This window comes from Phodopus roborovskii, unplaced genomic scaffold (assembly GCF_943737965.1).
Source record: "Phodopus roborovskii unplaced genomic scaffold, PHOROB, whole genome shotgun sequence".
In the NCBI taxonomy this organism is placed as follows: domain Eukaryota; kingdom Metazoa; phylum Chordata; class Mammalia; order Rodentia; family Cricetidae; genus Phodopus; species Phodopus roborovskii.
In genome coordinates this window covers 8,472,370-8,490,138 of record NW_026126515.1, presented here as the reverse complement: position 1 = coordinate 8,490,138, position 17,769 = coordinate 8,472,370, and the positions used below count along the sequence as shown (strand labels likewise).

General features: G+C 42.9%; 1 protein-coding gene across 1 annotated transcript; it reads right to left on the bottom strand.

Annotated features, from left to right (window-relative positions):
- Positions 1-5,613: 5,613 nt before the first annotated feature.
- On the bottom strand, positions 5,614-17,599 carry Samd15 (sterile alpha motif domain containing 15). Its single transcript, XM_051196163.1, has 3 exons — positions 15,791-17,599; positions 14,707-14,805; positions 5,614-5,898 (listed from the first exon to the last, which is right to left on the bottom strand). The coding sequence occupies exons 1-3, from the start codon at positions 17,597-17,599 to the stop codon at positions 5,614-5,616; spliced, it is 2,193 nt and encodes a 730-aa protein (XP_051052120.1).
- Between the last annotated feature and the right edge of the window lie 170 nt (positions 17,600-17,769).

Below are 17,769 nucleotides of genomic sequence, written 5' to 3'. Positions count from 1 at the left end.
ATGGCTATTTAAAGCTATTCCCATTTGAACCACTTAAATCCACAAAGCCATAAAGACATTCCTGCTAAAGATGCAGCTCAGCTGGTGGGTTGTTAGCCTAGGATGTACAGAACTGTGTGTTCAGTCATAAGCACCCCATGAATTTGGTGAGGTGGCACCTGCTTGCAATCCCAGCTCTTAGGAAGTGGAGGCAGGAGGATCAGACATTGAAGGTTGTCCTTGGCTACATAGTGAATTTGAGGTCAGCTGTGATATAGGAGAACATGTCTCCTTCAACTGCCCCCCCCAGCCCCAAACCACCAACCAGCACCAGTACCACCACCACTAACAATAAAAAACAAACAAAAAAAGCCAGGTGGTGGTGGTGCATGCCTTTAATCCCTGAACTCAAGAGGCAGAGGTGAGTTCAAGGCCAGCATGGCTCCAAAATAGTGAGTTCCAGGACAGCTAGGGCTCTTGCACAGAGAAACAATGTCTCAGAAAGCCCTAAACAATAAAAAAAAAAAAAAAAAAAAAAAAAACCCAAACATAAAGTGATGTGGAGTGATGGCACATATCTATAATCCTAGTACCAGGAGTCTGCAGCAGGAAGTTGGCCAGTCTTGGGCCATGGGCAAGACCCTGCCTTAAAACAAACAAAAAAGCACACTCAAATCTGGCACTTATATTAAATCCTTGAAAATGTTTTGTAAAATATTGATCTTACTCCTATGGTGTACACTTGCTTCATGCTTTACAATTTGTTTTTGTCAATTACAATAGAGCTGAAAACAAAACCAGTGGCCTCACCAAGGTGAGAAATGTTCTCAGCTTTGCTACTGGGTAGAACCATGCTTCGCGAATGCTCGGGAACTTTTGCGCAAAACCACACACAATACATGGAAATCACCATGGTCTTATAGTGACCATTTACATTTTGTTATTTTGCATAGTCATGCACTAAGTAAATTCGATGGTTCCAGAATGCTTTGTTTTAATTTGCTTATTTACTTATTTATTTAGGATGGTTTCTGATAAAACTTCCTCCTCCAATTTTGGGGAAAAGTTGTTTTGTTTGTTCCATTCAGGTATGTAGTTAGACAAGGTCCACCATTGCCCACAGTGCTCTATCAGCACCACAGTGGGCTTTAGGATTAATCAGGGAGTGAGACCAAGACACTGAGGAGAGGCCTCAGTGGATAAAGTGCTTGCTACCCAGAAAAACATGGCCAGAGTTTGGGTCCTCAGAACCCCAGTCAAACTGAGAGGGGAGGTGGAGATAGCAAATCCCTCATGGGGCAAGCTGGCTGCCCAGACTAGCCAAGTCAATGAGCTCTGCGAGTCCCTGCCTCTGTAATGTGACAGTGATGACACCATGGCACCAACTTCTGATCTCCAAATGCACCCACACGTGTGTCCCCCACTAACAGGCATGAACACGCACACGCACATGAAGAATGAATACACAAAGAACATACACATAAAACACACACACACACATACATGTATAGAACACACACACAACATGGTAGTTTGCAATCCTTTTTAATTCCAGTTTCAGAGAATCCGATGCCCTCTTCTGGACTCACTGGGAGTCCAGTGCCTATGCAGAGCACAGGCACACACAGGCCAATTTAGTAACTCAGGATTTGGAGCCTTGGGGCCGTCGTCTGAAGTGTGAGCAATGAGTTAGGTGGTGTTCCCCTTTCTGTAGGACGTGTTTCTCAATCTATGGGTTATGACTCCTGGAGGGGAGGGGTCAGATGACCCTTTCATAGGGGTTGCCTATGAGCATCAGTGAACACACATCTCTACATTAAAATTCATAACTAGCAAGGTTACAGTTCTGAAGCGGCAATGAAAATAATTTTATGGTTGGGATCACCACAACATGTGGAACTGTATTAAAGGGTTGCAGCATTAGGAAGGGTGAGGACCGCTGGCCTGGGGGCTTGGTGCCAATTAACTTCTTTTCATCAAGAACTTTCCTTCTACTTAATTAAAAAAATAATTATTACTCTATTTGGATTCAGATACTTCACCTGTATGTAAAAGACTGTGTCTGCCTATTTGAAAGTGGGGTCTCTGTCTTTGCAAGCCCTTTATTGGACCATCTGCACTGTGCTGCCCGCTTCATGCTCGCCCAAGAATAAAATAGCTCTTCTTTAGTGAACTAATGAAGTGTAATTAGGATTACTTGCAAAAGCATGGGCGAGGGGCTCATTAGTGGCTATACTCCTAAAGGAACTGCCCCTCCTTCCCCAATATATATTAACGCCTGTGGACCCTCGTGGAGGGGTGGGGTTGTCAGAGCAGCACCCCCCAACAATCATATAGGCTTATGAGTCCTCAGAGAGTGGTAGGCCTCCTGAGCTCTTCCCATGCCTGCACGATGGAATGCTTGCTGGCAGACATCTGCTCCTTTAAAGATGAATTTCAGCTTTCATGGCCAGGCTCTGTGTAACACGTTACTACGTTGCCATAGCTTTGTCTTGCTGTCCTCAATCTGCCATCTAGACACATTTCTGATATTCTGTCACCATGTGGAGGCTAGCTGACACTTTCCAATTCAGGCTTCCTGTGTTTGTAGTTATTATAAGCACTGCACATACCTGTGATGGCTTCTGGCGCAAGGACTCCCTCCATTGGTTTTGTTTCTTGGTTAAGTGTAGAAATGCTGTCTTTTTCCCTTCAGTCATGTGGTTTCTTTCCTTCCAAGACGTAGGTATGTCTTAAACAAACTTCCATGTGGTAGCATTTTGGTTCCCATTGTTTTTCTTCTCTCTCTCTCTCTCTCTCTCTCTCTCTCTCTCTCTCTCTCTCTCTCTTTCTCTCTCTCTCATGAGCATTGGTGTCTTGCCATGGATGTGTGTTGGGTCCCCTGGAACTGGAATTACAGTTGTGAGCTGCCATGTTGGTGCTGGGAATTGAACCAGGGTCTTCTGAACTGCTGAACCATCTCTCCAGCCCCCTATTGTTTCTCATTTACTGATCAAATGCTTGTGCATCTTTCGACTGTATCTGCTTCTTGTTACTCTTATTTTTTATCTTTATTATGGAAATTCCCTTCGACTATGTTTAAAGCATTGGTCACTTTCTGTTTTGTGATTTTCTAAGCCTAAATTATTTTCTTTTAAACAAACCTTAGAAGATGAATGGCACACGTCTTCCCAGAACCATGAGCTTTCCTGGAAGATACTTTCAAAACTGGGTTCTTTTCCAGACAGACACTGCATGGTGCATGGGCATCTTTCTCCTCACTTGTCAACTACTACTTGTCAAATAAGGAGGCATTAAAAAAAAAAAGAAAGAAAGATGTGTGGCCAGGTGCTGGTTTTGGCCCACATCATTAATCCCAGCACTCAGAAGGCAGAGGCCAGCCTGGTCTACAGAGAGAGTTCCAGGACAGTTACAGCTATTACACAGACAAACCCTGTCTCTAAAAACAAAACCTTGTATATGTGTGTTGTGTGCTAGCATATGCCACATGTATGCAGGTACCTGTGGAGGCCAGAAGAGCATCAGATCCCTTGGAGATGGAATTGTTCTGAGTGAGCCGTCTCTCCAGATCCAGAAGGTACTTTTTTTTTTTTAACATGAATTTTTAAAAATATATGTGATTTGCCTGTATGTGCACATGTTTCTGGTGCCAAAGGCAGACAGAAGAGGGGTCAGGTTCACTGGAGCTGGAGTTGGAGGTGGTTGTGAGCCACCGTGTGGGTGCTGGGACCTGAACCAGGGCCCTCTGAGGAGCAGCTACTAACCATCTCTACAGCTCTGGAAGGTACTTGCTCTAGAGTGCTCTTTGGGGTTTTTTTGGAGAATTTTTGGAGAATTTCTGACAGGTTTATTATGTTTAACATTTCCTCATGCATTTGCGAAAACAGATGCCCTGAATGAATGCATCTTTTCTCTCAAATATTTTTTTTTTAAATTAGTGTGTGTGAGTGTGCCTGTGTCTGATATGTATGTAGGTGCAACATACACATAGATGTCAGTGCTAACTTTGGGGACTTGGCTCTCCTGCTGTGGGATCTAGGGATTTGACTGGGGTCTTTAGGCTTACACAGCGGGAGCTTTTGCCCACTAACCCTTACTGACAAGCTTTTATGTGCCTTCTCTATCACATCTCTATTCATTGCTGGTTCTTCGGTCGTTTCTTACAGATGTGAAAGTGGAGGATTAATTCTCCTAGTCAAGGCTCAGTTGCCTTTTCTGTCAGAGTGTATGATTTAAACCTTTTGGATTTTTCCTGTCTATTCTAAACCTGGCTCGGCTAATTTGAGTGTTTGCACATCCTAGATTCTTTCCACCCAGTCTGGAAAGGACTCTCTCCAAGCAAGGCTGCAATGAAGATGTTTCTCAGGCTCTTCTGCCGTCTGCCCATTTACTTGTCATCAACTCCAGTGTAAGCAAATGGGAGACGGCAGAGGAACTCAGAACCCTGTGGTCATTCTATTCTTCTTTCCCACTCTGAATATGCAGGGCTTCCCCAGCCCTGGCTCTGTTCTCCCTTCCTGAAGCTGCTTGTGTTCACTGTCATCAAGTCATCCGTTCTTTCGTTCTTTCGCTCGCGTCACTAGTTACCTGGCTCATGTTTGAGGCTCCCTTGCTTCTCCTTCGGGTCAGATGGTAAACTGATATTTGGGGACTGTTTTAAGCTCCATTTTAAATAAAAAAAGTCTAGGTAGGCAGTGGTGGTGCACTCCTTTGATCCCAGCACTCAGGAGACAGAAGCAGGTGGATCTCTGAGTTCGAGGTCAGCCTGGTCTACAGAGTGAGTTCCAGGACAGCCAGGGCTACACAGAGAAACCCTGTCTGAATTAAATAAATAAATAAATAAATAAGCAAATAAATAAATACATATCCTGTTTACTGTGTAAGCATGCTCGCCTGGATGAGTCTGTGAGCACATTTTTCAGATGCTCATGGACACCAGAAATTGGCCTTGAGTCCCCGGGCAGTGGAGTTCCGGGTGGCTGTAAGCAGGTGCCAGCAACTACACCAGGGTCCTTCCACAGGCACAGTCAGCACTCTGATGGCTGGGCCGGCTCTCCAGCCCCTCTATGTTAATTTTTATTCTCAGAATTACTGTAATCAGACTAAGACATATCACAGTTTCTATCTTAGAATCAGGATTACAGTCATTGCCATCAGCTGCTCAACATACAGGAGTGTGGGTGACCCCAAGCCAGCATCACTGCAGAGCTCCACCCCGATTATAAGCAGCATCACAGAATCCCTGCAAGAGATTTCCAAAACCATTTTATTGATGTGGCTTCCTGAGACCTGTTATATCTCAGGCTGGCCTCAAGATTCACGATCCCCCTGTCTTCAGGCCATGTTCAAGGATTGGAGATATGCACTATGCCTTGCTGAGACTTTTTCCAATCACAATTTCCCTAATAAATCATAGTACCAGGTATCAACACAAATTCTGAAAATTCTGTTGGAAGATAACTATTGCTGGCCTTAACAGAGACAAGATGCTGTGAGTCAGGAAGACTTAAGACTGGAGCCAGCACTCCTAACTTCCACCCTTCTTGAAAAGGAGAAAACGGAAAATGACCGTGCCTCTTGCCCCAACTAATTTCCTTTGATCTTTTGAGCGAGTGAGAGCTTGTGCAGCACACCTCACTCTTTCTCGAAGCAGATGTCCTGCAGCAATGGCTTGTTTTCTTCCTGGCTGCCGTCTAGCAGTGAGGACTCATGCACTCCCATGGCGTCTATCTCCAGACCATACTCCTCCAATCCTGCTTCTTTAACAAATTCAGACAAGGTCAGGGAGGCAGACTTGACTCCACTGTGACCCTTCTGCTCTAAGAACAAACCGATATTGTCCCTGTAGGGAAGGCTGATGCTGCGGTTGAACAGTGGTTCTTCAATTCCTAGAAGTTCTCGAGTATGATGAGATATTGTCTGAAATGAAAGGGTAATATTTTTAGTGAGACTAACTTGAAAATACAAGGAAATCAAACCTGTATTCTGTGTTTCCATGTCTCTTGAATGCTAATTTCTTAAATTATTTCAGTGACAGAATGGAGTGATGAAAAACATAGGCTTACTAAACTGGCCCAATAAAACGTCCCCCTCCCCAGCCCCTTGTCCCAAGACTTGTCCTATACTCGATCTGTAGACCAGGCTGCTCTCAAACTCAGAGATCCACCTGCTTCAGCCTCCCAAGTGCTGGGATTAAAGTTGTGTCCCACCATGCCCAATTAAAACTAAGTTCTTAAGTGCTGAATCCTCTGAGTGCTGTGGCTGCATGTGTGAGTCATGCCCAGCTTTCCATTTATGCAGTGTTTTGGAAAAGACAAAATTAACAGGGACAAATAGATGATTGCCAAGAGTCAGAATCTAAGGATGGCTGTCAGAGACAGGGACTCAAAAGAAGTTTGAATTTAAGGGAACTGTTTTATGTGGTTCTCTAGGTGTTTAACATTCACAGACTTACACACAACAAAGAGTGACTACTTTACTGTCTGACTCTTTGAAAAGTCCAGTGTTGGGTGAATAGGATGGAATATAGATGAGGACAGTTACAAACTTAAGGTATAATAAATGGGTAGGAAGGAAAGAGGCTAACGTAAGTTACTATATATATATATATATATATATATACATACATACATATCTTTATAAGAAGAGAGAATCAGATCCGGCTATAGATCATTGTGAGCCATCATGTGCTGCTGTGAATTGAACTCAGGACTGAAGGCATGGGTGTAAAGATTTCAGTAGACCCAAGATAAATGATAAATGGGTATTTATTGGGGACCACTTACACAGTTAAATGCAAAGAACCAAGGGAACACTTCTCTGCGCTTCCTAATAGATCAGCTGACCCAAGAGAAAAGACTGTGAAAAAAAAGAAGCCACACCTCCTCAAGTTTCCCTCTTTCTGCTTCTGTCCACCTGAAGCCATGCCCAAAGGGGTGTGGCCACCATAATAGGTTCACCAGCAAGACTGCTACACAGGACCTCTGGAAAAGTAGCCTGTGCTCTTAACTACTGAGCCATCTCTCCAGCCCAATACTGTTAAGTCTTAAAGACAAAAACAAGTGAACACAAACATTGTACTTTATATGGTAAAAATTGTCTCAAAGTGACACATGCTTGAACTGGCTTTTTGGAGCCTATTACCTATTGAGGGATACCTTTCTCAGCTTTGATACAGCAGGGAGGGGCTTGGTTCTGTCTGATCTTGATATGTCAGACTTTGTTGACTCCCCATGGGAGGCTTTACTCTTTCTGAGGAGTGGGATGGGGTGTGTTAGATGGGGAAAGGAGGGGAGTAGGAGGAGGGGAGGATGAACTATGGTTGGCATGTGAAATGTAAAAGAACTTTTAAATAAAAAAACCCAAAACCAAAAACAGTGACACATGCTTATATATGGAAAGAGCCAAGTTTCTCCCTATCATAAAAAGTTATAAAATAAGTAACAGGGTTTGGAACTATGAAGACTGGAAAGGCTAGAACAAACCTATGCTGTAAAGAGTCAGAGGGGCCAGTATGTGTGTATATTATCTCAAACAAAGGTAGATATCAATCAAAATAGACATTTGTGTAATGGGTCTGAGACTACTTGGGAGATGACCCTTCAGTAGCAACATGTAGAACCAGCCAGTGCCCACACTAAATATTCTCTGATAAAAACAACCAGGGCTTTGTGGAGACATGGTTAATTCTAGAGCTGCAAGAAGGAAAACACAAAACGAGCCTGAAGCTTCCTGTAGTTCCAGAAAGAGGAGACACTTAATGGGAAGGAGAGAACATGTCAAAAGGAGACAAGACTCAATCTAAACATGTACCCAATTATCAAAGATGGGAGTTTTTGAGTAACAAAGCAAATAACGATAGTACTGGGTTGTAATCCAAACAATAATTGACCATGAATCCAAACTGATGTAGATGATGAAATGGATTTTTTAAGTGAGGGAAAAAGAACTTTCCCTTGGAAGAATCCAACCAAACACAGAAGGAATGAAGGAAAAAAAAATCATTATAAAGTAACATGGTAGTAACTACAGGCAGCATCTCATGATAAATACAAAACCCAGTGGACAAAGTTCTAAGGAGGAGCAGGACATTTACACAGCTTCAAATCAAAATATCTTACCGGGTGGTGGTGGGAACGCCTTTATTCCTAGTACTTGGGAGGCAGAGGCAGGTGGATCTCTGTGAGTTTGAGGCCAGCCTGGTCTACAAAGTGAGTTTCAGGACAGCCAGGGATGTTACACAGAGAAAACTTTTCTCAAAAAACAAAAACCAAATTTTTGCCAACATATTTGTCATGGTTGTAGTTTTACTATGAGTCTATACATTTTCAATATTCCTCTAGGAGGTGGAGCTTAATTTTCTTCCCCAGGAATGCAAGCTAGACTTAGTACTTCATTTCTCAAGAAGGAAAACCACAACTCTAAACCACCGAGCCATCTCTCCAGCCCTTAGTACTTCGTTTCTAAAAGCAGAGTATACAAGGGAACAGTGGAGAAAGCCTGGCTGACACCACCTTCAAGTGGTGTTTTCATGTTTCTAATAACAAATCCCTGACACCATGTCCCCAAATCTGATAAAGACTCATGGCCGATGTGATAGCCCCTTCCCACCCACAACTGTAGTCACATGTGTGAGAGAGAGAGAGAGAGAGAGAGAGAGTGGAGTAACTAAAATAGAAGGGAATTTGCAAAGTGCCTGATCACTAACCTTCAAAAGCTTCAAGGTTATGAAAAATAGATCAGAAAAATATCCCATACTGGATGCAACTACAGTACATCACAATGGCCAAGATTAGATCTTAAAAGAGAATTATCAGTGTAAGCAACTTCAGAATCTCAATAAGATCAGCTATTTAATAAACACACATTATAATTGCATGGGATGTTGGCATTAGAAGCTGGTTTAAGTGTATGTGGGGCTGGAGAGATGTGTCAGCAGTTACAGAATCAGAGCTGGGTTCCCAGTGGCCACACCAGAGGCTCATGGCAGCCTGTAACTTTAGCTCCAACAGGACCTGAAGCCTCTGGCCTCTAAGGGTTCTACACTCATGTGCACACATAAGGATTGTAAATAAAACAAAATCCTTTTAAGGATGAGTAGAAGAAAGGGTTGGAGAGAAGAGTCGGTGGCCTTGCTCAGCACCCATGTTGGGTGGCTCACAGTACCTGTAATTCCAGCTCCAGGGGATCTGATGCTTTCTTCTGACCTTCACAGGCATGCGCATGCACACGCACGAGTGCGTGTGCACACACACACAATTATTAAACTCTTGTGAAATCAAGTGTGTAGATTAAAAATTCTTTTAAGTGAAAATGAAAAACTGTCTTTGCTTAGTGGCAATTACTGATATGAAGCTGTGAGTCTGTGCTACTTAGTTTGCAGTAAGGCAAATGTACCAAAACTGCTGAGACAGTATGAAGTTTATAAGGGAGGCTGTGTTTTGATTGATTGATTGATTGATTGATTGATTGATTGTAATGACACAGGGTCTCACCATAAGAGTCAGTTTAACTTTAAACTCTATGTATCCCAGGCTAGCCTTCATCTCATCAACATCCTGCCTTAGACTCCCTAGTGCTGGAATTTCAAGCATAAACCACCACGTTTGATTACAGCCATTCACAGTTCCTGGTTCAAGGCTATACTTCAGAATAATTAATAAGTCACTCTAAATAAGCAATTCACTTACATTATTCCCCAAATAATTGTCACCCAATTCTAATATTTTGAGATCCTTTGTCTTATTGTTCATTCAGCACTGGAGACCGAATCCAGGACTTCACAGACATTCTATATTGTGTACCTTCCTTTTAATTTTGTTTTGAGACAAAAAAAAAAAAAATAAAGTCACCCAGGCTTCCTTTGAGCGTGTGATGCCCCTGCTGCGGCCTTCTGAGTAGCTGAGCAGTACCACCACATCTTTCTTGGGGAATTGTTTTCCAAGAGAGAGGACAGAAGCAAGTGCACCATTCTTTCGTCTAACCTATCCTCAGAATAAACAAGACTGATGTAAGTGCCCTTCTGGGGGAAACTGTGGATGGATTAGCTGCTGTAATCACAGCAGAGAATTAAAAGTGCTTCATATTGGGGCTGGAAATGTAGGTTGCAGTAGGGTGATTGTTTGGCATGCTCAAGTCCTTGAGTTCAGAGTCCCAGCACTGCAAAACCAAATCAAGCAAGCAAGAAACAAATAGGTCTGTCTGTTAATGAGGAGGTTGGCTATAGCTGACCGTTCTTACCAGCTATGGTAGGTAAGGCTTAGAATCCTAGCACTCGTGAAAGTAAGGCAGAAAGATTACCATGAGCTACAGACTAGCCTGGGCTACACAGTGACTCCTAAGCCAGCCCAGACATTGTCTCAGAAAAGAAAAACCCTTCAAAAATTAAAAAAAAAATAATGTATGGTTTCTAGGAAATTAATGTATGTCTTAGTCTAAGGTTATTCCCACAAGTCAAGTAAACCTTATGCAACTACTGAATGACTTGAGTTTTATGTTAAGCTAGTGACCTCAAGGAGAAGCCACATTTTCCTGATGACTTATACAAACATGCCAAAGTTTGCTTATTAAAACTTTTTGAGGGGCTGAAGAGATGGCTCAGTGGTTAAGAGCACTGGCTGCCCTTCCAAAGGACCTGAGTTCAATTTCTAGCACCAACATGGCAGCTCACAACTGTCTGTAACTCCAGTTCCAGGAGACCCTATATGCACAGATATACATGCATGTAAAACACCAACACATCTACAAACCAAACCAAAACAAAAAATTCTTGCCCGGTGGTGGTGGGGCACACCTTTTGATCCCAGCACTTGGGAGGAGAGACAGGCAGATCTCTGTGAGTTTGAGACCAGCCTGGTCTACAAGAGCTAGTTCCAGGTCAGTCTTCAAAGCCACAAAGAAGCCCTGTCTCAAAAAACAAACAAATAAACAAACAACAAAAACTTTTCTTGAGATCTAAGGATGTCGGTAGGCTCATCATTTACAGTAGAGTATTTCATTAGATTTTTAAAACCTCTTCTTTCTTGCACAGCAGAAAAACCAACCATGATCAGGATTTTGACTACAGCCCATGGATATTATTCCTTTGGAATTAGAATGTCAAGTGAGCAAGGTGACTTTGGTGGACTCTTAAAAATGTTTTCTTATGATGAAGAGCTGAAAGTCTTGGTACTTAAATGTTTCAGGGATACTAGTAAAGACTCAGGAGTCAGATGCTGGGGAGAAAGCCTGCTAGCTCAGAGGGCAGCTCCTCCCTTGCTCCTCCCTCGATGTCTGGAAAGAGGGCTTTCTCCTACACGGCCTCAAAGAGAATTCAAGCTGAATGTCCCTCTCTTCCACTTCCCGGGCGTCTCTCTGTCTTTTTGATTCCCTCTTCCTCTCTATGTTTTTTTTTTTTTTTCCTGTCAACTGGTTGCTTTTTTAAAAGTCCTGTTTATATTATGATTGACTTTATTTAATCCTGATTACATTATTCAAGCAGAGAGCTCTTAGATTAAGGGTGTGTGCCAGGGCTGAGCCACACCACAACTAGAAACAGATTGTTCCAGTAAATTATGCAATCTGAGGGTTCACAGCATGATCAAATACCCTGCAACAGAATTCAGTATACTTTAAGTAGATGTTGGAGTCATAAAGGCAAATGGTATCATTCTTTTAACATAAAAAGAATAGAGTTTGACCTTGCAGCCCTTGGAGGCCATGTGAAAGCATGGTTGGAAATGCCATATGGTAAGAGGGCTTGTCTATGCTATGTACTTGGAAGTTTGTGGCAATTAGAATAGTGGTTAAGAGCACTGGATGTTCTTCCAGAGGCCCTGAGTTCAAATCCCAGCACCCACATGGTGGCTCACAACCATCTGTGATGAGATCTGGTATCCTCTTTTGGTCTGCAGGGATACATGTAAGCGGAACACTGTATACATAACAAATAAAAGTCTTTACAAAAAGGATATTCATTTATCAAGGCTGAACATGAGCCCCAGAAAGCATTTACATTCTTATCTTAAGCCTATGTGAACAGCCTTTTGCAAGCTGCTCCATCTTTGTGGGACTCAACTTTCTCTTCTGAGGATTAGGTAGATCCATATAGCGTTTACCACATAGTAAGTCCTCAGCAAAGCATGCCAATTAGTTGAACAAATGAGTTGAATATTCAGTCAGGACTCCGAGCTTTAATTGTTTAAAGACTCTCTAATTGTCAGTAGAAAGACTGACAATTATTTCTTTTCTGAGTCATATGGTTTACAGAATAATATGGTTCTAAGACTTGATAAAGAGCTGCAGGGAACATATTCCAGATTCTTTCATTTTAACTAATTAAATAATTTGGAGAACTGTCTTAGTCACTGTTCTATTCTTGTGAAGAGACACCATGATCACAGTAACTTTTCTTTTTCTTTTTCTTTAAGACAGGGTTTCTCTGTGTAGCTTGGGAGCCTGTCCTGGACCCAGATCTGTAGACCAGGCTGGCCTTTAACTCACAGAGATCTGCCTGCCTCTGCCTTCGGAGTGCTGGGGTTAAAGGCATGCTCCACCACTGTATGGTGACCACAGCAACTCTTACAAAATAAAACATTCAGCCTGGCAGTGGTTGGACACATCTTTAGTCCCAGCACTTGGGAAGCAGAGACAGGCAGATCTCTGAGTTTGAGGTCTATAAAGTGAGTTACAGGACAAGCCAGGGCTACACAGATAAACCCTGTTTCAAAAAACAAAAACAAAGCAAAACGAAAAGAAAGCATTTAATTGGGGGCTTGCATACAGTTAAGAGGTTTAGTCTATTATGGCCATGGTGGGAAGCATGGCAGCTTTCAGAAAGAGGTAGCTTTGGAGAGGCTGCTGAGAGTTCTATACCCAGATCTATAGGCATCAGGCAGAGGAGAGACACTACACTGGGCTTGGCTTGAGTTTTGAAATTTCAAAGCCCATTTCCAGTGACATACTTCCTCTTACAATACCACACCACCTAATCCTTCTCAAATAGTGCAACTTCCTGATGATTAAGCATTCAAATAAATAAGCCATATAATAGTGGAGAATAGGAATCTATCTTTTAAAAAATTGAATCTGAGCTGTGATGGGAGATATCATTCTGTAAATATGTTTCTCTTATTGGTTAATGAATAAAGCACTGTTGGCCAATAGGAAAGGAAGATAGGAGGGACTAGGAGACAAGGAGGAAAGAGGAGGTAGTAGGGAGGAGTCAGCATGGAGAGACTGGAGAGAGCAGAACGCAAACCCTCTCTCCAGTAAGATGAGACCACGTGGAAATACTTAGATTAATAGAAATGGGTTAATAATTAAGACAGAGCTAGCCTGTAAGAAACTAGTAACTGGCCAACAGCATTTATATTAAATACAGTGTCTCTGTGTGTTATTTGGGGCTGGCATGGTGGTGGGACCAGATCGGCGGGGAAAACCTTACTAGTAACAGAGCTGGGTGGTGGTGGCTCACACCTTTAATCCCAGCACTTGGATGACTGAGGCAGATGGACCTCTGAAGTTCGAGGACAGGCTGAGCTACAGAGCAAGTTCCAGGACAGCCAGGGCTACACAGAGAAATTCTGTCTCGAAAAACAAAAAACAAAACAAAACACACACACACACACACACACACACACACAAAAAAAAAAAAAAAAAAAAAAAAAAAAAAAGAAAGAAAGCAAAAAAAGAAAAGAAAAAAGAAAAGAAAGAAAAAGAACAAACAAAAAAATTAGAAACATATGAAACCCAAGAAATTACTCTATTCCAAACAGTCTTCATTTCAAAAGACCCTTTAAAAAAGACCAAACCTAATTCTGAAGACCATGTTTAGAAGCTACTGCAGAAGAACATGTATAGGCTTCTGATACCAAACAGACCCTGTCGTGTTTGGGGGAAGTGCTACAAGAAAGGTTACAAAGGAGTTATGTATGCTGTGCTTTGTGAAGCTATGAAACACTACAAAAGGAAGGAATGCTTAAGCCAAGAAGAGTGGGCATGGACTAGTCAGTGCTTGATAGATGAGGGCTATGTAACTTGTCTGAAAGCCAGGCTGCAGAGTAGGTAAAGTACAGATGATGCTCCGTAAGTACCAAATGGGTATCAAAGACTTGAGATGTTATGGAGAGCTCTGGAAGAGAGATTACTATAGGACAGCAAGGTCAAGGACAGCTTCTTAGGAGACTAGGAGGAACTGGTTCTAAGGGACAATCACGTTCATGTCCATAACACAAGGGAACTGAGCAAAGACACAGAAGGGGACATGCACTAGCAGGCAGGAGGCTGTGAGTGGGACCTGGCAGTCAGGAGAAGACTCATGCCGCAAGTAACAACAGCCTGGAGAGATGGGAGCTGGAGCAAACTTACGAAGGACTTGGAACCCTAAACCAAGAGTTGGGACTATTTCGCACCAAGAGAGGACTTCTTAACAGTGTGTAATTTGTGGGAAACCAAGCACCTAAAAACCTAGAGCCCCTTGAGTCCAGCAGGCTCCCCAAGAAAGGCTAAAAGTGGGAAGGCAGGAAGCCATTGCGGTGTTCTAGGTACAGGCAGTGAAAGTCTGGGGAGCAGCAATGGAGAAAACCAGACAGTGTCAGTGACACGGGAGGAAGTGACAGTTCTTACCTTTGTCAAAACAGAGGGAGGAAGCAACCACTGTAAGTCTGAGGGATGAGAGTATGATGACACCGTGGACCAAAACAGGGTAACAAGGATGGTTCGGGACAGCTACCCTAACGCACAGCTCACCTTCATGTCTTCAAAATCGGTTATCCCCATCTGAGGCAGGTTGCAGCAGTTTACATAGATGAGTTTTTGACCACTGATGAAGTTTTCAGTAAAACACTCCTGTCGGTACAAGAACAGCACTGACATGTGCGTTACTGCAATGGGGAGAAAAGAGGAGCAAAACCCTCTTATTTATTTCTTAAATAATGAAAGTGTGGGGTTAAATTTAACGCCTTGGCTTCCACCTGCTTTTGCATGCTGTGACTAATTTTTCTTCCTGTGACTTTTTTTTTGGGGGGGGTGAGGGGACAAAACTAAGGAAAGGGGTCACTCTTTAGCTCAGGCTGAACTGGAATTCAGTGTGTAACTCAGTCTGGCCTCCAACCCATGGTGATCCGCCTGTCTCCTGTCTCCTTAGTGCCAGGGTTAAGGACTTGAGCCACCATGCTCAGACTCAAGGGCATTTTTAAGTACAAACGGTTTCCGATCTTGTGCTTTGTGGCAACCTAATGCCATAGTTGGCATCAATAAATTAAGAAGAGCATACTGTTTTTGATAAAGGCAATTTAGGTTGACAGATTAACATGCATTAGTACTCAAGTGCTCATGATACATGTGACATATTTGGGCAGACAGGTAAGGTTAATGGTACAAATCCAGGCTAAGAGAGTTGCCACTGAGACATCTTGACAAAAGTGCAGGAAGGCCTGATTTTGCCTAAATGTATTAAAAATATAGATTTCTACAAAAAGAGGACTTCACACACCTTTTTACCTTTATGCAAGGAATGAAGAGAATGATAATTGTGATGAATAGGAAAATCAAATATAACATTTTCTTCTAAAATACAATACATATGTGTGTATGTATATATATATGTACACATATATATCAGTTATAGGCTAAACATGTATGTTTAATATGTGCTAATGTATTGAGTTCAGTCTTCACCACCACACACACAAGATAGAAAAACACACATTTACTTCCCCCACAGCCCAGGAAGTCTCTATTTCAAATGAAAAAGAGGCAAGAGAGCATGTCAGTAGAGAGGAGAAAATGGGGTTGGAGGCTGTGACTTCAAAGAAACATTGTTTTCATATACCTTGTATTGAGGGAAGCCTAGCTCGCCAATCCACTCTGCAACCTTTTCTGGGCTCCACTGAAGGTGTTCAAATCGTGGTCTAACACTTTTGATGATCTTGGATTCTTTATGCTCCATCTTCTCCAACCCCTGGGGTAAAAGTACGACTTTCTTTTCACTAACTGAATCTCTCAATTCCATCCCAGACTCTGAACTAGGAAAGATTGTAAATTCTTCACAGATATCGACTTGATTCTCTTTGAGGAGTTCCTGAGATTCATCATCTGTAGCAGTCGACTCAACACTTTCTCTGGGAGACCCTACCATAAACTCATTTTTAGTCTTGCTAGTTTCTTTTTCTGGCATCTTTTTGTGGTATCCAGGGAATACCATCTCATCATTGTCCACAGGATACTTAAACTTGCTTGGTTCTGGCCTGTGTTCCTTGGGAAGTTCTGTAGCTGTCTCGCTTGGTGTGGGTTCATCTGATAGCTCCAGCTCCGAGGTTGGGTCTGGCTGTGACTTCTCTTGAACTTCTGGTTTGGTTATGTGTGGTGGCATTTGACCTGTTTCTTCATTAGATTTTTTTAGTTTCTTCTTAGGCCATTCTGCTTCAGCCTGTCCTTGGAGCACTGCACCCTTTTCCTTTCCGGGCTCCACTAGCATTCCCTTTGATTTAGACTTCTCACTTGATTTTCTCGGCTTTTCTTTTTGACCTGTTGGTTTCCTGTCCTCTGATGGTTCTGGAACTTTCTCCTCAACTGGTTTTTCTTGTGTCTTCCCTTGAACATCTGGTTTTATCTCTTTTTGTAGTCCCAGAGAAGCCTCTCCCAGTTTCTCTGGGATCTTTTCCTTAACAGAGCTTTTTTGTGTTTCCTTTGACACCTTTTCTGATAGCTCTAGACTTGCTTTTTCCGTTTGTTTTCTTGATTCTTCCTCAGAAAGCTCCAGTTTGAGTTCTTCCAGTGGCGCTGGAACTTTCTTTTCAATCGGCTGTCTTGGTTTCTTGTCTGGGGATTCTGGCATAGCCTGCTGAGGTTGCTCAGTGGGCTTTACTCGAACCCCTTCTGGAGGCTTAGTAGCTGCTTCCTCAGTAGATTTTCTTAGCATCTGGCCTGGAAACTCTGGCTTAGTCACCTTAGATGGCTCTTTGGTTGACTCTCCTTGTGTCTTCTCTGTAATTTCTAACTCGGTCATGTTTGATGGGGCTGGATTTTCCTCTTCAACCGATTTTTGTGGCTTGCCACTTAGAAAATCTGGTGTGTTTTGCTCTGGACCGGTTTCTGTATCTCCCTCCTGCTCTGGAACCTTCTTTTCTGGTAGCTCTGTTATTGTCTTAATTCGCGTTGCCTCTGGAGCCTTGCTTTCTGTTGATAGCTGTGTGTTTGTGTCTGGAGGTGTTTCTGTAAGAACATCTACTGAAATGTCTGGTAGTTGTAGGTCTGGCTCATGTTTTTCATCCCCCGTAACCTCCAAATCCTCTCCCCCTGCTGCGGCAGATGTCTCTAACGTCAACGCGTGCGTTATCTCTGCTTCAGCTTGACTGGGTAGGTTCTTGTGGGTCTCCCTGGGAATTCCTTTGGGCGTCCTGGCTGGCTCTAGCAGTATGTTTTCTGCACTCCCTGGCTTCCCCTCTTCAAAGACATCTTCCTTAGCCTTTAGTTCCTCTGGCTCTTGGTTAATCTTTGGTTGCTGCTCAGGGGTTACCTCTGCCACGGTGTCTGATTTAGCATTACGCAATTCTTGAGACCTAAGAGAATCAGTTGTGTTAGGCTCCAGCTTCTCATTTTCATCTGGGTCAGAATCATAATCTTCTGGGACTTCAGCCATTACGCAGTCAGTTGTCGCGCCCAAGGCCTCCTAGCAACCTCAACTTCCGACAGCGTCTCTATGGATACCACGATTTCCGGCGATGTCTTGCTGACTCTTCCCGAGATTTTGGTCGAGCCTTGCAAGTGCCGACCGTAAAATCAGGCGATCAAAAGCACATAGTAACCCCC

What these genes read in the sequence shown, in the direction of transcription:
- Samd15 (XM_051196163.1), bottom strand. Translation starts at nt 17,599, where the DNA reads ATGGCTGAAGTCCCAGAAGATTATGATTCTGACCCAGATGAAAATGAG. An exon ending in TAGGCTTCCCTCAATACAAG is followed by an intron (nt 14,806 to 15,790) that starts GTATATGAAAAC and finishes TTGTACCGACAG; the next exon opens with GAGTGTTTTACTGAAAACTT. An exon ending in CCGATTTTGAAGACATGAAG is followed by an intron (nt 5,899 to 14,706) that starts GTGAGCTGTGCG and finishes CTTTCATTTCAG; the next exon opens with ACAATATCTCATCATACTCG.